Consider the following 14,205-nt stretch of genomic DNA (forward strand, 5'->3'; position numbering starts at 1 on the left):
TTCAAAACCTCTTAGCTTGCAGCCGGAAGGGTATGCAAGCAACATCTTGACCAAGGAATAGCACAGTGATTTCCTCAGCTGAGCATTGCACATCCAGCCAGTTACTTTTCAGCCTGAATGTGCAACTGCTGTTACTCCAATTGGACATCTGAGCTCTGCTAGCCCCAAAGCAATTGCCCTTATGGCTGAATTGAGGAAAACATTAAAGGTTTTTATTGTAAAGTCATAAAGACACATGATACTACTCATCTTCCTTGCAGAAGAAGTTTTAATTGTAGTCTAAACGTGAATGCAATAGTACTTCAGAAGAGAGCAGCTTTGCGGGAATTTGCAGCATCAATCACTCCCAGAAAAGTAACTGTTGTTCATGTTAATTGCTGCACAGATCAATAACGAAGAACATCTTCAAGAAACAGCCTAAGATTTTTATGAATGAGAAATCCAAAAATCTCACCTGGATAGCTTGCAGATTCCCAGTGTGCAGGCACACTGTTTTTTACATTACTTGCTGGCAAACGGCTGATTAGTTCCTCTGGAAAGTCAGTTTGTGTTGCAGAAGTAGTGGTACGTCTAGAAGCAGCAGCATTATTGTTATTTGTTGTATTGACTTGCACTTGATTAATTTCTTTTATCACCTGCTCATAAGACGGTGGAAGCTACAAGACAAAGAGAGAGAAATAGTAATGTATGTCCAGATGTGATCCTTAAAAAACAAAAAGCAAAACAAAAAAAATATATAATATATATAAATATACATGTAAATTTTAAAATGCTAAATTAATGTATGCAGAAGAAAAGAGCACTATCTTTTATTATTCAATGTCATGAAAGCCTAAGCAAGCAAAAACTCCTAGTGATAATACTGTTTCTCTCTTCTTACCTTTTTTTTCATTTACCTTTATAATTCAAACACACCTCACATAAATCCATGCTCACCTCAGCTGGAATAAGCTCATTTGTCCTCCACTGAGCATGAGACGAAGAAGAAGGGAATCCTAATCCCTGAGGAGCGACAGGGCTTGCACCTGGAAACCAGGAGGATGGCCGGAGGGGTTCAGCAGCAACTATTGTAATTTCAGGACGCCTAAAGATGAAGGCAAATGAGAATAATTATCTAAAATGTTTTAGAATAGTTTCTTTAAATGTAAAAGACCAAGGTTTTCTCAGCATGGAAAATCAAAACAACTCAAGTCTTTTTGATTTAACCAAAGATATCTTTCTGCGATTTCAAAGCAACTTACCTGACCTTTCTAACAAGCACTTAGGCTTCCATTCAAAGCACCTAATTAAATGACTAAGCCAAAAAGTAGGTTTATTGGCTTCAGTGAAATAATTTACATGCTTAAAGTACTTAAATACAAGTGTAACTCAATTAGATGGAAGTAGTCTTAGTCTTCACGGGATAATGAGAACTAATCATGCATGTGCCTTTAGCCTGCTGCAATGTGAAAACAGTGGGATAGTTAAATCTGCTTCTGGCTGGCTACCTGAAAGATTGTCTGCCCCAAACTTTGGGAGAAGCCTCCAACTGTGCTACAGGAAGGCCAGAGCCCACTTCATAAGGCCTTTGGGACAGGGCCTATTTGCTTAGAGCATCTAGCATAACAGGGATTGCCATGGGTTTTTAGCACCTCTAGGTACTGCCGCTGTTTTATTACTGTACCAACTGCTTTAGAGGATAAGCTGCAGCGAGAGCCTCTGTTTCCCAGCTACAGCCCCCAAGCCACTGCTGATTAATCTAGAATCCTGCATAAGATGCATTTTGAGAAGTGAGTTTTGTGAGTAGATGAAGCATCTGCTACAGAAGCCTCGGTCTGCTATCAGAAAAACTGCAGAAACATAACTTTTAAAATGATCATAAAAAAATTTAAACAGGGGGGATGCAGTTCCTTCACACCTGAAGTAACAGCAGACTCCGTTCACCAGCTATTCAGGTTGGTGACCTCCTTTCTCAAATCTTTTGAGAAAACGGAATGAGACCTGAAAGTGTGCTTATTTTCATTGTGAAGTGATCCTGTAAATAGATGTCAGGAAAGTGAAACAGTTCTACACAGGTTTGTTGCATTCCTTTTCTGAGGACACAAACAGCACTCGACCAGAAAACGCAAACTCTTAGTCCACCCTGTGCTTAAGCATCACAGTATTTTTATTTTATTCCAAGTATAATTTATTTTTAAACACAAAAAGGATGAGGGAAGAAAAAAAAAAAAAGAGAACGATGTAGAAAGTAATAAGACACAATCGAACAAGTTTTAGAGAAACATCTAAATGCAAAATAAATAATTGCGTCTTACCTTCTATCCCTCTGCTGTTCACTATGGCTAGAAGTCCGAGAAGCTATTTAAACAAAAGAAACAGAAGTTTTGAAGAAGTTAAAATGTACCACCACAGCGGTAAGATGAGGATAACAGCATAGCCCATACCAAGCCACCACAAATGAGACAGAGAGCACACAGCATCCGATCATAAATTCCAGATTTTAAGACTGGCCAAGGTTTTGAAAAAGATTATTTGTATTAAATACGAGGGGAAGGTTTTAAAAAGGTTTAGGACATGGTTTCATCATCAGTTTAAGTCATTCTGTGTTCTAGATACCATCAAGAGAGACCATCCTTCTTCCTTGCCATATGTTCCTGTCTCCTGCATTGCAACCCTAGAGCTGAAATTTGTTTTTCTTTAGCTTAAACAATCCATGAATAAAACAGAGAAGTGTTAAGCATATCTGGCTTTGTTTTTGATGGCTCATTTCTGAGATGTGTTCTTTTACCTCTTTTATTAAATTATTTTTTTTGTTAGCTTTAAAGAAGGAAAGAGTACTAAGGCACAAAATCTAAGAAAATATTTCACCCTCCTTTATGTAAAAAGGAAAAAAAAGTTTCCTAAAGTTTTATCTCTTGTGCATTAAAGGTTAGCAACATTAAAAAAAAAAAGTGCTTTAAGTTAGGCAAAATAAGTGAATCCTGACCCCTTAGTTTTTCTTTTTGCCATATTTATATTCAAATGATTTTTTCAATGGCCACATTATGTTTTCATTTTGATGTCTTCTAAGGGCAAAGAAAATTATCTGAGGGACAGATTTTGGCATAGCAAGGACAATTTAGGAAGCAGTAGAGACTTATTGTGCAGAAGCTGACGATTGTGCTGTTCCTGTGCCAAAGGCTCAGAGCTGGAATCTGAAATCAGCAAAGCGCACTTGATTTAAGAATCGCAGAGTTGTGTGTCAGACATACCTCTTCCACGGGGCATTTTTGATGTGCACTATTCATGAGTGCTAGAGGAAAAAAAGAAGGGGTTACAGAAGAGGAAGAGGGGGTGAAGGAGAAAAAAAACAAGGCTCCAGAGTGCCAGAAACCGTGATCAAATGGGTTAGTCACACAAGGACAGCGCACGTGCCAAAGATTTAAAAGGACAACTGTAATGTCTATTCACCATACAGTGTCTTAAAAAAATGAAATAAATCAGATTTTATTTCTAGTTCCATGCTGATTTTAACAATGGGTGTTCAGATGTTTTGCCTGCCATAAATTAACCATGAAGAATATAACTGAATATGGAAAATTCCGCTGTATTGCTCAACAAAGTGCCACTGTAGGAACATGGGGAGGGGAAGTCCAATCTATTTTGAATGCTTTATTTAGCTTAAAATCATGGTTTATTTGGGTCTGTGCTTTTTCCTCTCCAAAAATACTGTGTGACATTGAGGATCTGATCCAGACGGCAAGAAGCTGGGATCCCACAATACCCACTCTAACACAGAGGTACAGTCAGGCATGCTGACTGAGGTAAAAGGCATACCTCAAAGTTTCAGCCATAACTGCATGTCTCCTAACCCAGTTCTGTAAAAAACAGAAATCCCCGACATAACTGACGCTTCACCTTCACTTTGCTGTTCACAGATTTTAACACAGCGTTCATCCTACCCACACATTAAAGGGAAGACTATTAAACAAGCAAAAACAACCCCAAACAACCAAACCAACCTATTCCAAGTTTAGATTTACAAAGAGGTTGGAAGAAGCATTCATTTGGTAAATGTATTTAATAACTGTTCAGGGTACACCCAAATGGTAAAGGCTATTAAAAGAAATGGTAAGGAAATTAAAGCTAATTAACGAGGGATGTAAAACTAAACTGATAAACCTGTCAATTTCTTCCGATCTTTCTCCTTTTCTTGATGAAGACTACATACTATTTTCTCCCATGAGACCCAAGACATAATTCTGTTTATTAAAGTTATTAGAATAAATAAAAATATCTGTAAGACCTTTTGACTTTCTAAAGAGAAGCGAAAAAACCCTACAGTGGGGCATACAAATCTACATAACCCATCAAATATTTTTGTACAAAAATTTCAACTAAACAAGTAAACTCACATCAAAGCACCACATTAACATTACTTATATAAAAATAACTTCGCTAGTAGATACAAACACATCCTTTCAAAAAGGAACAACACCTACACCATTATTTATGTTTTCAAAATGTGTCCATTCTGCTATTTGAAACAAAAAGTCCTGAACACTCATGGAATCATCTGCACAAGCATTTAAGATGAGCATTTCTTAGCGACCTCAACAAAATTCATCCCTCCTTCCATCAATCGCTCCCCTCTTTTTGCTTTCCTATTTTTGTTAGAACCACACTCCTACAGCATTTTACTTTGTGAGCTCTTAAATCCACAGGAGGAGCAGAGCTGAAACCTACTGCATCTTCTGCTCTCAAGCATTCGTTGGAGTTCCAAGGCAGGAGCGGTCTTTGGATGCTGTAAGTCTGTTCTTCGTTCCCTTTGGGGATAGCCTTGAAAAAGTGTGCTATTAATTTTTCCTTCAGATTTCAAATTATGACAGCATTAAGATTTTATTTTTTTTTTAAAAAAAAAAACACATTTCCTCCATTAGGGGAGTCAATAAAAAATTATTTCAGTGTGGATTTGCACACTGACAAATAGAAACCCCCACTTCTACACTAAGAAATGCTCTGAGCGAGAAGTGTTAATATTTTCAGGAGTATATATTTAGTGGTTTTTAAGTAAAAAGTAAGCAAAGTGGTTAAAGAAGGGGTGGGACAGGAAAACCCAGCACATAAAATCCACACATTTTCTTCTTATAACTTTATTGGTCTCAAGGGAAAGAAAGAATGTCAAATCGACCCATAATATTGTCACTAGAGATATTTATTTCCATGAGTGTCAATGAGGCATCCAAATGTTTTTCCACAGAAAAGCAAACAAACAGTTTTTAACCTATTATAGCAGTTTTGAAGTGAGTAAAGGATTAATGGTAATACTGTAAGCAGGGAACAGATGAGTGACTTACAGATTCATTCTTTGTACACAAATCACTGGATAAAGCTGGTTAAATATTTTTGGCTGCGCAGGGTAGTGCCTGTGCTGGATGCTTATGTTTGAGAATGTTTTTCCTCTACAGTTCCTTCTCTGGGTTGTATTTTTCAAGCAAACTTGGCATTTCATTTCTGTTTGAAACACACGCCGATTATGGGGCTGGAGGCACTTTAAGCTCTGAGATCAAGATGCCCGTATAAGCACACTTTCTAACAGCCCTTACACCACAAACTCATAAATCGCAATGATACAGATGAGCTGGTGGCAACTGAAGTCTGGCGTGCACTTTTGAGTCTTTTGAAAAGAGCTGGGTTAGAATTCACAGTCTTTCAGGCAACTTTTTTAGGCAATATAGAGGAAACTATGAAGTTCATTCAAGGATCTGCTCAGAGATAGCCTCCTGCTGTGCGCACTAAGTGCTTCCACAAAAGAAACACTGCATAATAATATCTGTATATTTCCATTAGCAAATCTGTATGAAATACTGAACAGCTTTGTCACCGCAGACTGCTTTAAAAGCAAGTTCCATTTCCCATTACAGATTGGAACCATAGCCTCAAATAGCCCAAACCTTGCGTGAAATGAAGCTTCAAATTTTTCTGATGATTTTTATTTATTGTCCCTTCCCGCGGCTGTCAGTAAACATGCTTTGGTGGGTAATAGTGGTGGCTGGGGCACTCTGGGACCTGATATCTTTGAGGTCTTTTCCAACCTTAATGATTTTACGATCCTTTCAATTTTCCTTCATATTAACTGTTATCAATGGGTTTTAAAGTAATAATATTACTTTCTCCAACAAGCAAATGTGCTAATATTTAAAACTACAGCTTCCCTCAATGCTTTTCCAACACCAGGCTAGAAATTTCTACCACTAATACTATGAAGTAAGCAGACCATTAGACTGAGAAGTTATTCTTCTCCCTGGATAGCTGCCCGGGGATAAAAGTTATTCCTTACGGTCTCAGAGAGAGCCACAACTGTGAGCAAACACTCCTTCCCCTACCTGCTAAGTAATACACCAGCAGAGCTGACAGACTGCTTCTGTACAAGAGGCCACGCTTAGGGCCTTTGCAATAGTGAGGGTGCTGCATGCATGCAGAGATGCACTCTTCAGGTGGTGCTAAAATGATGAGGTAATCCTCAAGCCTAAACCAGCAAAGTCTAATTTCATCCAAGATCTGATAACACTAGTTATGTAGAAGCAGAGTTTCAAACTACTGGGAAATTTTCACACATCCCTGAAATAACAGGCTTGAGGCTTTTCTCCTGAACATATTTCTTGGCACAAGGGGGAGGTCTTGCTCCTTTTCTTCTAGTTCTGTTTCCAGGCACCTCAGAGAAATGTCAGGCTGCCTGACCTTAGAGCTACGCTGATTTAATGCTTGAATGTAGCTAAAAGAGATGCTGCCCAATTCCTCTTCAAAAGAGAGACTTTTGTTCCCTCTCTTGAACCAACATTAGCACTTATACGACCCCACAGTGAGTGAGTTCAGAATGGTAAATACATGTAAAACTAAGCACTTTCTGTACGGTTTTTGTCCATTTTATCTCCCTGCCCCTGCCCTTGGGCTCAGACCACTGGCAGCACAGGGGAAGGAGCGTGCCCCCCTAGCAGAGGTCTGTTCTCTGCCTCTCCTTCCTCGCTCCAGTTCTTCTTTGGACAACTTCAGTGAGGGAACTGGTCAAAAGTTATCTGGGGCGGAGGTGGGGTGGAACATGATGGGGATTCCTCTCCCCACCCACAGTGAGATCAAATACCTTCCCACAGCTGAGCGAACTGCTGGGCACCAGAGAGGCTGGCATTGTTGCTGAATAAAATCTGTGTTAAGTACATCCTTCGGGAAAGCCTGCAGTTTCACTCAAATTTGACAGCAGCGATTTATGAAGATACTTCACTCCTTCCCACACCTTTCCTCGGGCTGTATGTTCCTGCCTCTGCACCAGTCCCTGCATTATGCCAGCCCAAATGTTTGTGCAGATGGGGAGAGAATGAGGTCATGGAATTGATCTGGTTAGGAAAAAATGGGAGCCAAAAGAACCTAGGAAGCCCCCAAGCAAAACAAAACAAAAATGAAAACAAACAAAACGCACAGCCAAAAGTGGCTGCAAACCTGCCAAATGACAAGCCACAGCCTCAAAGCGCGTACAAGCTGTTACACATCCTTCATTCAGCCACATATTTGCTTAGGACAGAATGAGGATGGAACAAGTTTACAGGTTCTTCCAATATTTTATGGCAGCAGACTTGCCTCTGCAGCCCCCCTCTTCTGGAAGAGTGGAGAAGCGAGCAAAAGCCCCATTCCCCTTTGTATCACTACTGCAGCACTTAGCTTGCTCCTTTTTGTTTTCTTTGGCATGTGGCTGTCTCGGGTGTCCATGAAAATCATTCCCCTGATTTCATTGTGAGCTGGCTTTAGAGGTGTGTTCTCAGCTGAGATCATCATTAAAAACCCAGGGGTAACTCCTGAAGAGTTCAGATGAAAAATGACTCCTGAGAACATCTCATTTTCATGTGCTTGCTTTCTTCAAGCATCTTGGGCTCACTTTTCTGGATTCTACTGAGCTATTAAACAACGGAAGAAAAACGACACCATCTTCTTATATAGAGTTGCAGTCAGGGTGGCCAAAAGGAAAATAAGCCCTCTTCCTCTTTGGCCACAAGACAGGAAGAGACCTAGCAGTATAAAGTAAGTTTAAGCATTGTCCATAGGTTGGAAAGTTGAAACCCTGCAGATACCTGTTGTGTTTCTTGAAAATTAGATGCGAACAGCACACCAAAGCTCTGATTAAGAAAAAAATTTTCTAGCACTGTTGGGAAAAATATTTTTCCAGAGAATACCATACTTTTTCCAGATTAATGGCAAGCAGAGTTAGGAATTATTCAGGGTCCATTTTTAACTTAGATCCATCTTCAGGTATGGCTACTGGCATATACACACACACACACACACATATATAGCCATAGTTTCATATAGAATGCCATAATATGGGCATGGAGATTTTTTTCTAGCTTATCATCTGTAGAATTCACATACTATTCATATTTTATCATGGTTATTCACATATTAATATTATTAAGTATAATTATATAGCATATGTGTCAGGGCTTCTTTACTAGAATTTTTGAACTTTTTTTTTTTTTTTTTTTTTTTTTATCTAAGCCTCAAAAGAAGGTATCTCTTGCTACTGTAGTTTCAGAACCATACATCTATCAATTATTTAATGATCTTTTACACAGTTTATCAGTTGGACGAGGGTCTGGAGCTTAGACAGTCTGAATCAATTCCTGACTCCATGACAAAGGCCCTCTGTGATCTGGTGCTCTCTGTTTTCCAGTATCCTATTTGTGGCAGCAATAGCACAGATGAAGTGCTGCATTTTAACTACAGCATCATGTAGACTTGCTCTGAATAAAGCTTTCATGATCCCCTTTGACTACCTCCAACCTAATCCATACTAATGAGTCCCTTACTAATAGATCGAGGGAAACAAATCAGTAGAAACAAATCATACACACTAATGTATTTCCTCCCTGTGGCAGAATCCTCAAGGTTGTTTTGAAAGTACCAAACTGAAATCATGGACAGAAATGAAATAAAAATGAAAAAGGGAGAAAAAGAAACAGTATAAAGTACTTCAGAGAATGCAGCTGAAGAAATTCTCTATCTGGAAACATCATGAGCAGGGAAAGAGAAAGAGGAGTTAAAAAAAATCAGGGACAAAAAGATTATATTTTCCTACAAGATTACAAACTATTCATTTATTTTTGAAATGAGTCATGTGCATGCAACAAATCCCATCCCAAATGGGAAGGTGCTACGGATTTCTTCTGAAATTATTCTCCTGAAATGAATTGAACTTCTGTTTTGTCAATGGAGAAAAACTGAGCATATATAACCCATGTTCTTCAGAGATGGATCAATCATATCTGCACACGAATGCTCTAGTGTACAAGTAAGAAAATGTTAGTAACTGTCAAGAAAGAACAGACTACCAGCAAAGCAAAAAGATGGTCTAACACGAGGAGGAAAAAAAAAAAAAAAAAGATGACAGACATTGCGAACAGGTTTCTTTTCACATAAAAAGTTAACCAGTTAATAAAAATCAAGATGTAGCAATCTTACAATATTATGACTCTCAAAAAGTAAGAAAAATAGACTTACATCTCTTGATTGCTGCTCTTATGGATGACAAGGGTCCTTGGCTTAGTGAAGAAAGAACAAATGATTACAAAGTGGTTAGCATCTCAAAGAGGAAACAACTATGTAACGTCAATCTGAGGTTCCCTATACGTTGTACTGGGCTTGCCAAATTGGTTTATCCCCAAGGTTGCTATCTTAACAGAAACTTATCCAAAACTCTCGGAGTATACAACTACACCCAACCCCTTCTAATGAAAACCAGGTTGCAGCTTAGCTTAAAGACTCTGAAAAGATAGAAAGCCAATTTTGTAAAGCATTTGTTCTCTCAACTGTGTGTTCAAGTTCACATTCTGTCTCATTTGACTGGAAAACTTGGCGAGGAGCCCATGTGGGTGTGTATGCTCTCAGATTATTAGCATTTAATGACAACATTCCTGTAAATAACGAAAATTTACACAGCCAAGAAAACACCTACAGCCCCTCTGTTAAATATTTTTAACAATTTCTTATCAACTGATCTTCACTTTCATTTGGAGTTGCATTTTTTAGTAATAACTCAGGGGTGGGGTTAGACAGGAAGACGTGACTACAAAATTGTTGGTACACAAGGACAGAAAAATGTTTCCTTTTGCCAACTCATCTGTTTTCTTGGTAAGACTAAGGTTTCTGTTGTCTCTCTCCCAAACATCTTATTTAACAGATACAGCAGCCTGTACTATTTCTGCAGGTACACATTAGAAGTAACCTGAGATTACCATTTTTACCAAGTGTTGCTAAATTGACGAACATATAAATAAACCTGCCATGTGTACAAAGTTAGAGAGGAGACTAAAAAACAAACAAACCACAAATGTAAACCTACTTCAGAAAAAGGTTTTTTCTTTCTTTCTTAGATACGATATGTAAAGAATACTTGGAGATGCCTTTAAAAGAATATTGAGCACTTCTAAGAGGCTGAAAATAGACTATACATGGTTCAAATTAACACGGTATCTTAATTACAGCAGAAAGACATGCTAATCAAGCGTTTTCCAGAAACCCTGCACCAGAGCCTTCAGCTGCTGGAGTAGGAGCAGGAAGGTTGGTGTAGGGAGGGCACGAGCATCCTGCGACCACAGGGCAGGCACGCAGCGCACAGCCACGGGCAGCGCTCAGCCTGGCGCCGCCTGCACTTCCCCTGCGATTGCTGCTGGCTGCAGCTCCGCCAGTGGGATGAAGAAAAGGAGGGGCTGCAGGAGAGAAGAAAGAGACACTTACAAAGAACTTGGATGAAAAATGTCCTCCCTCTACATTCGCTCAGAAAACTAATTAAGACTAGAAATGAATGTTGCCCTGACTGAACTGTCTTCTGAAATCCTTTGGCTAGTCTAGGATAAACAATGCCTATTTGTCTGGTTTCAGAAACAGTTCAACTGTGGCTTGGCCCCTCTCCACGCAGCTAGCAAAGCCACATTAGAAAACATTTCTATCAGTCATATTTTATTGCACATTCTCAGCAGAAGAGGATTCTTGCTTTCCTTCAAACTATTCCATCACAATACAGCCTTATCTTCAAGGAACACTTTTAGTTTTATGTCCCCCCCTGATGCACCCGATTTGTCTTTTTTTCTTCCTTCTAACTAAACTCTCTTTCTTTTGGATGTTCAAATTTGAAACTTTATTCTTTTGCCTTCAGTGCTGTGAGTAACTGCAATATTCAAGGTTTTAATTATATTTAGTACTGGTAGAAAGGAGACTAAAGTCTGGCAACATGAATCTGAAGTCTTCTGGAAGAACAAATACCTTCATACTCACAATTCAACATTTTCTTAAATTCTACTGCAGGAAATTAGGAAACCTACAAGTTATACATACTCAAGTATCAGTAAGACACAAATGGAGCAGGTTAAGTTCTTTCTTCATCTGGCAAGAGCACTTGGAACCAGTTCAATTTGCCCCAGAATTTGATGAGCACTTTTAGATGTGAGCACATATTTTTGGCTAGAACTCATAGGAGTCATCATACATGCAAAAATTCATGTTTTCTGTGCATTAAACTGACCAAAAGAGTATAGAAAAGACCTTAAAATCAAAGTGCAAAGACCATTCATGAAACTAACCTGGTGAAACAGAAGTACAAATATATCATCAGCAAGGCAGTTCAAGCACGCAACAACCCGTATAATTCAGAACCCAAGATAATATGGTTCTGTTTGAAAATTTATGAACTCACCAGCAAAAGCAAACTGTTATCAGATAGTTTTTCTTTCCCCCTTTCCATTAACAGGTCACTACCAGCACCCTTCCTCTCTTCTAGCAAAGCACTGTATTTGCTATCCCCAGGAGAGTTTGATTCACATTTAACTTACAATTATTTAAGCCCTTTAAAAGACAAGAAATGGGAGTGGATTTACAATTTCCCAAAAAACCCTGTAAGGGGACTGCAAATTCCTCAACTTTGTTACATACAAAACCCCAGTAATTTAAGGAAGATGCTGTTCTTAGGGCAGCCTGTGATTTTTGCCCACACCTCATGCTGGGCTCACCCCACCCTGTTACGTAGGCAACAATTCCTGGTGTCCCATCCCAGCTTGCAAAACGAGGAGTGATAAGGTTGCTATTGTCCTCCTCTGCCCCCCAGTTAATGACCACATTTTCTCTCAAGGAATCCAAAAAAGTTAGCATAACCAAAGCAAATCTAGTTCTCCTATTTGATGTGGTAGGAGCTGCAGCAAGGACTCTGCTGAATGCAGCCCCTGCCTCTTTCCCACCTCCTCCTCCTGTCTGTAAAGCAGAGCAGCGAACCAGAGTGTGCACACAAACAAACAAACAAACCACCAATGCTCATGTCAAGGACAAAATGAAGCAGTAAGAAGTTTAATTTGCATGGCATCTCTGATCCTGGTCCCAGCACGACTCTCCCAACAGTTACGCCAGGCCGACGGAGGGGATGGCATTGCAACAGCCAGCCCGCAGGGGGACAGCAGCTCCTGCACTGCCCTGCAGCGTGCACAGACCACACTCAAACTGGTGGAAGAAAACAGAACAGACAGCAGGGAGCAGGCACTTTCACTGCATAGAAGCCTGATCAACATTAGCACAAGCCACACCTAATATGGAGTAAGCTGAGATGCAAACCACTCACGCTGCCCCCATACTATTTACCAGGCAGCAGAGGACAAGTGGAGCAATTTTTTTTGACATCTGATTTAGCCTGGGCCTCACTCACTGTTAATTTAAGCACAAACTTTGTTCCATTTCCAACTGAAGGAGCAGCTCTGTTGGGTGTCCCAGGCCAGCCCTTCAGAAGGGGCACCTAGCCCAACTCTGGGCATCCAAACAAACTGTCTTGATAGGTTCAGAGGGGAACTTTAAAGCTGCTGTACTTGCTAGCTGAAAGCAGTCGGGTACTGCAACTCAGCAGGGGTATGACAAGGGTCCCACGGGTCACCCTTTCCAAAAGATAAAGAACCTGGAATGGTTTGTCTGAAGACATTAAACACCTCCTCACTCCTCCTGCGGGCTGCATTCTAGGTTTCAAGGACAGATTTCCCAAATATAAACACTTCAGGACAATGCTTCAAAAGCATATTTTAAGCCCACTTATCAGGGAAATAAAATTGTCACCAGCTGCAGCTCTACCTGAAGGCCTGCTCCTGCAGCCCCTGGGCAGCAGATAGGAGCAGCACGGGGTTCGAACCACAAGGGTGTCTCTGAACCAGCAGAGGGAATTGTGCCTGCCGGGAGGGTCTGCATTTCACACGGGCATCTTCCCCAGGCTACCTACAGACTTCTGCCCTGTGGGCTGCAGCACTGCTCGGGATACAGAAGATGGCCCAAGCTTTGGTCCTGTCTCAGCATCCCTCCTTCGTCCACCTCTGAGCATCCATCCTCTATTCTGTGGCACACACAGGATGCTCTGCAGGAATCGTGCAATCCTCTGCAGTGCCTGCTCCCACAGGAACCTCCCTCTAGCAGAAGGGAGACCTTTGGTTTCTTTATCTGAGCTGACATAGCGATGAGTATTCTACAGGAAAACCGATTCCACCTATTTCATACATCACCCTAGAGATTTTTCTGGTGAGAAAAAAATGAAAAAAAGGACAATCACGTGTTCTAAAAAACAAATACAATGAAGCATCTGCTCCGAACATTTATCCTTCATATCATGTTATATAAGATTTTTCTCAAGATATCCATCCTTCGGTTGACACACCCGCGTAAAAGGCATTTAACACATTTCAGTTGTGATAATTATTGACTCTTTACACAGGCACTTCAAAAAGTTAAAACATTGCTATTTTTAATATCTTGTGATTTACTGGAACATCAGCCAAGAGTTTTTCAATAGCTGATGTTGAAATCACTGTGAGGTAAAACACTAGGATAATGAAAGGCATGATGTGCTCCTCTCAGCTCCCCTAGAAATCACACTAACTTCCTAAGAGCCAATGTACCACAAAGTCATCTTTTTAAAGCTTATTAAGAAGCTGTTAATATTATTTAGAAAACATTATTCCAATCAAAATATTCAAAATACAATGATTTCACTGCAGACTGAGCTCCAGAAAGATGTTAGTGTTTCTAAAGAAAAATTAAGGCTGGTGCAAAAGACTGAATTTACCACCACGCAGATGGCAGGCCAAGGACAGAGCTGTTAGTTTACGTGACGCATGGACCCGAGGTTTAGTTTCTCCCTTGGTGTAAGACAAACAGAGAGTGCACAGCCAGCATAGGCTCTCC

At 40.0% G+C, this 14,205-nt stretch overlaps 1 protein-coding gene across 6 annotated transcripts in view; it reads right to left on the minus strand.

Annotated features, from left to right (window-relative positions):
* The window catches only part of SH3D19 (SH3 domain containing 19), an 80,358-nt gene that overhangs the window by 32,617 nt on the left and 33,536 nt on the right, over positions 1 to 14,205 (minus strand). For 4 of the 6 annotated variants that reach the window (XM_068680937.1, XM_068680936.1, XM_068680938.1 and 1 more), the window contains 5 exons: positions 9,505 to 9,545; positions 3,231 to 3,271; positions 2,295 to 2,337; positions 937 to 1,084; positions 455 to 656 (listed from right to left, as the gene is read on the minus strand). In XM_068680937.1, the coding sequence (XP_068537038.1) occupies positions 455 to 656; positions 937 to 1,084; positions 2,295 to 2,337; positions 3,231 to 3,246 (409 nt within the window). In that variant the 5' untranslated portion in view covers positions 3,247 to 3,271; positions 9,505 to 9,545. The remainder of the gene's footprint in view (positions 1 to 454; positions 657 to 936; positions 1,085 to 2,294; positions 2,338 to 3,230; positions 3,272 to 9,504; positions 9,546 to 14,205) is intronic. The other 2 variants (XM_068680933.1, XM_068680934.1) reach the window with 1 other exon arrangement.

The sequence above is a fragment of the Anas acuta genome, chromosome 4 (assembly GCF_963932015.1).
Source record: "Anas acuta chromosome 4, bAnaAcu1.1, whole genome shotgun sequence".
NCBI lineage: Eukaryota > Metazoa > Chordata > Aves > Anseriformes > Anatidae > Anas > Anas acuta.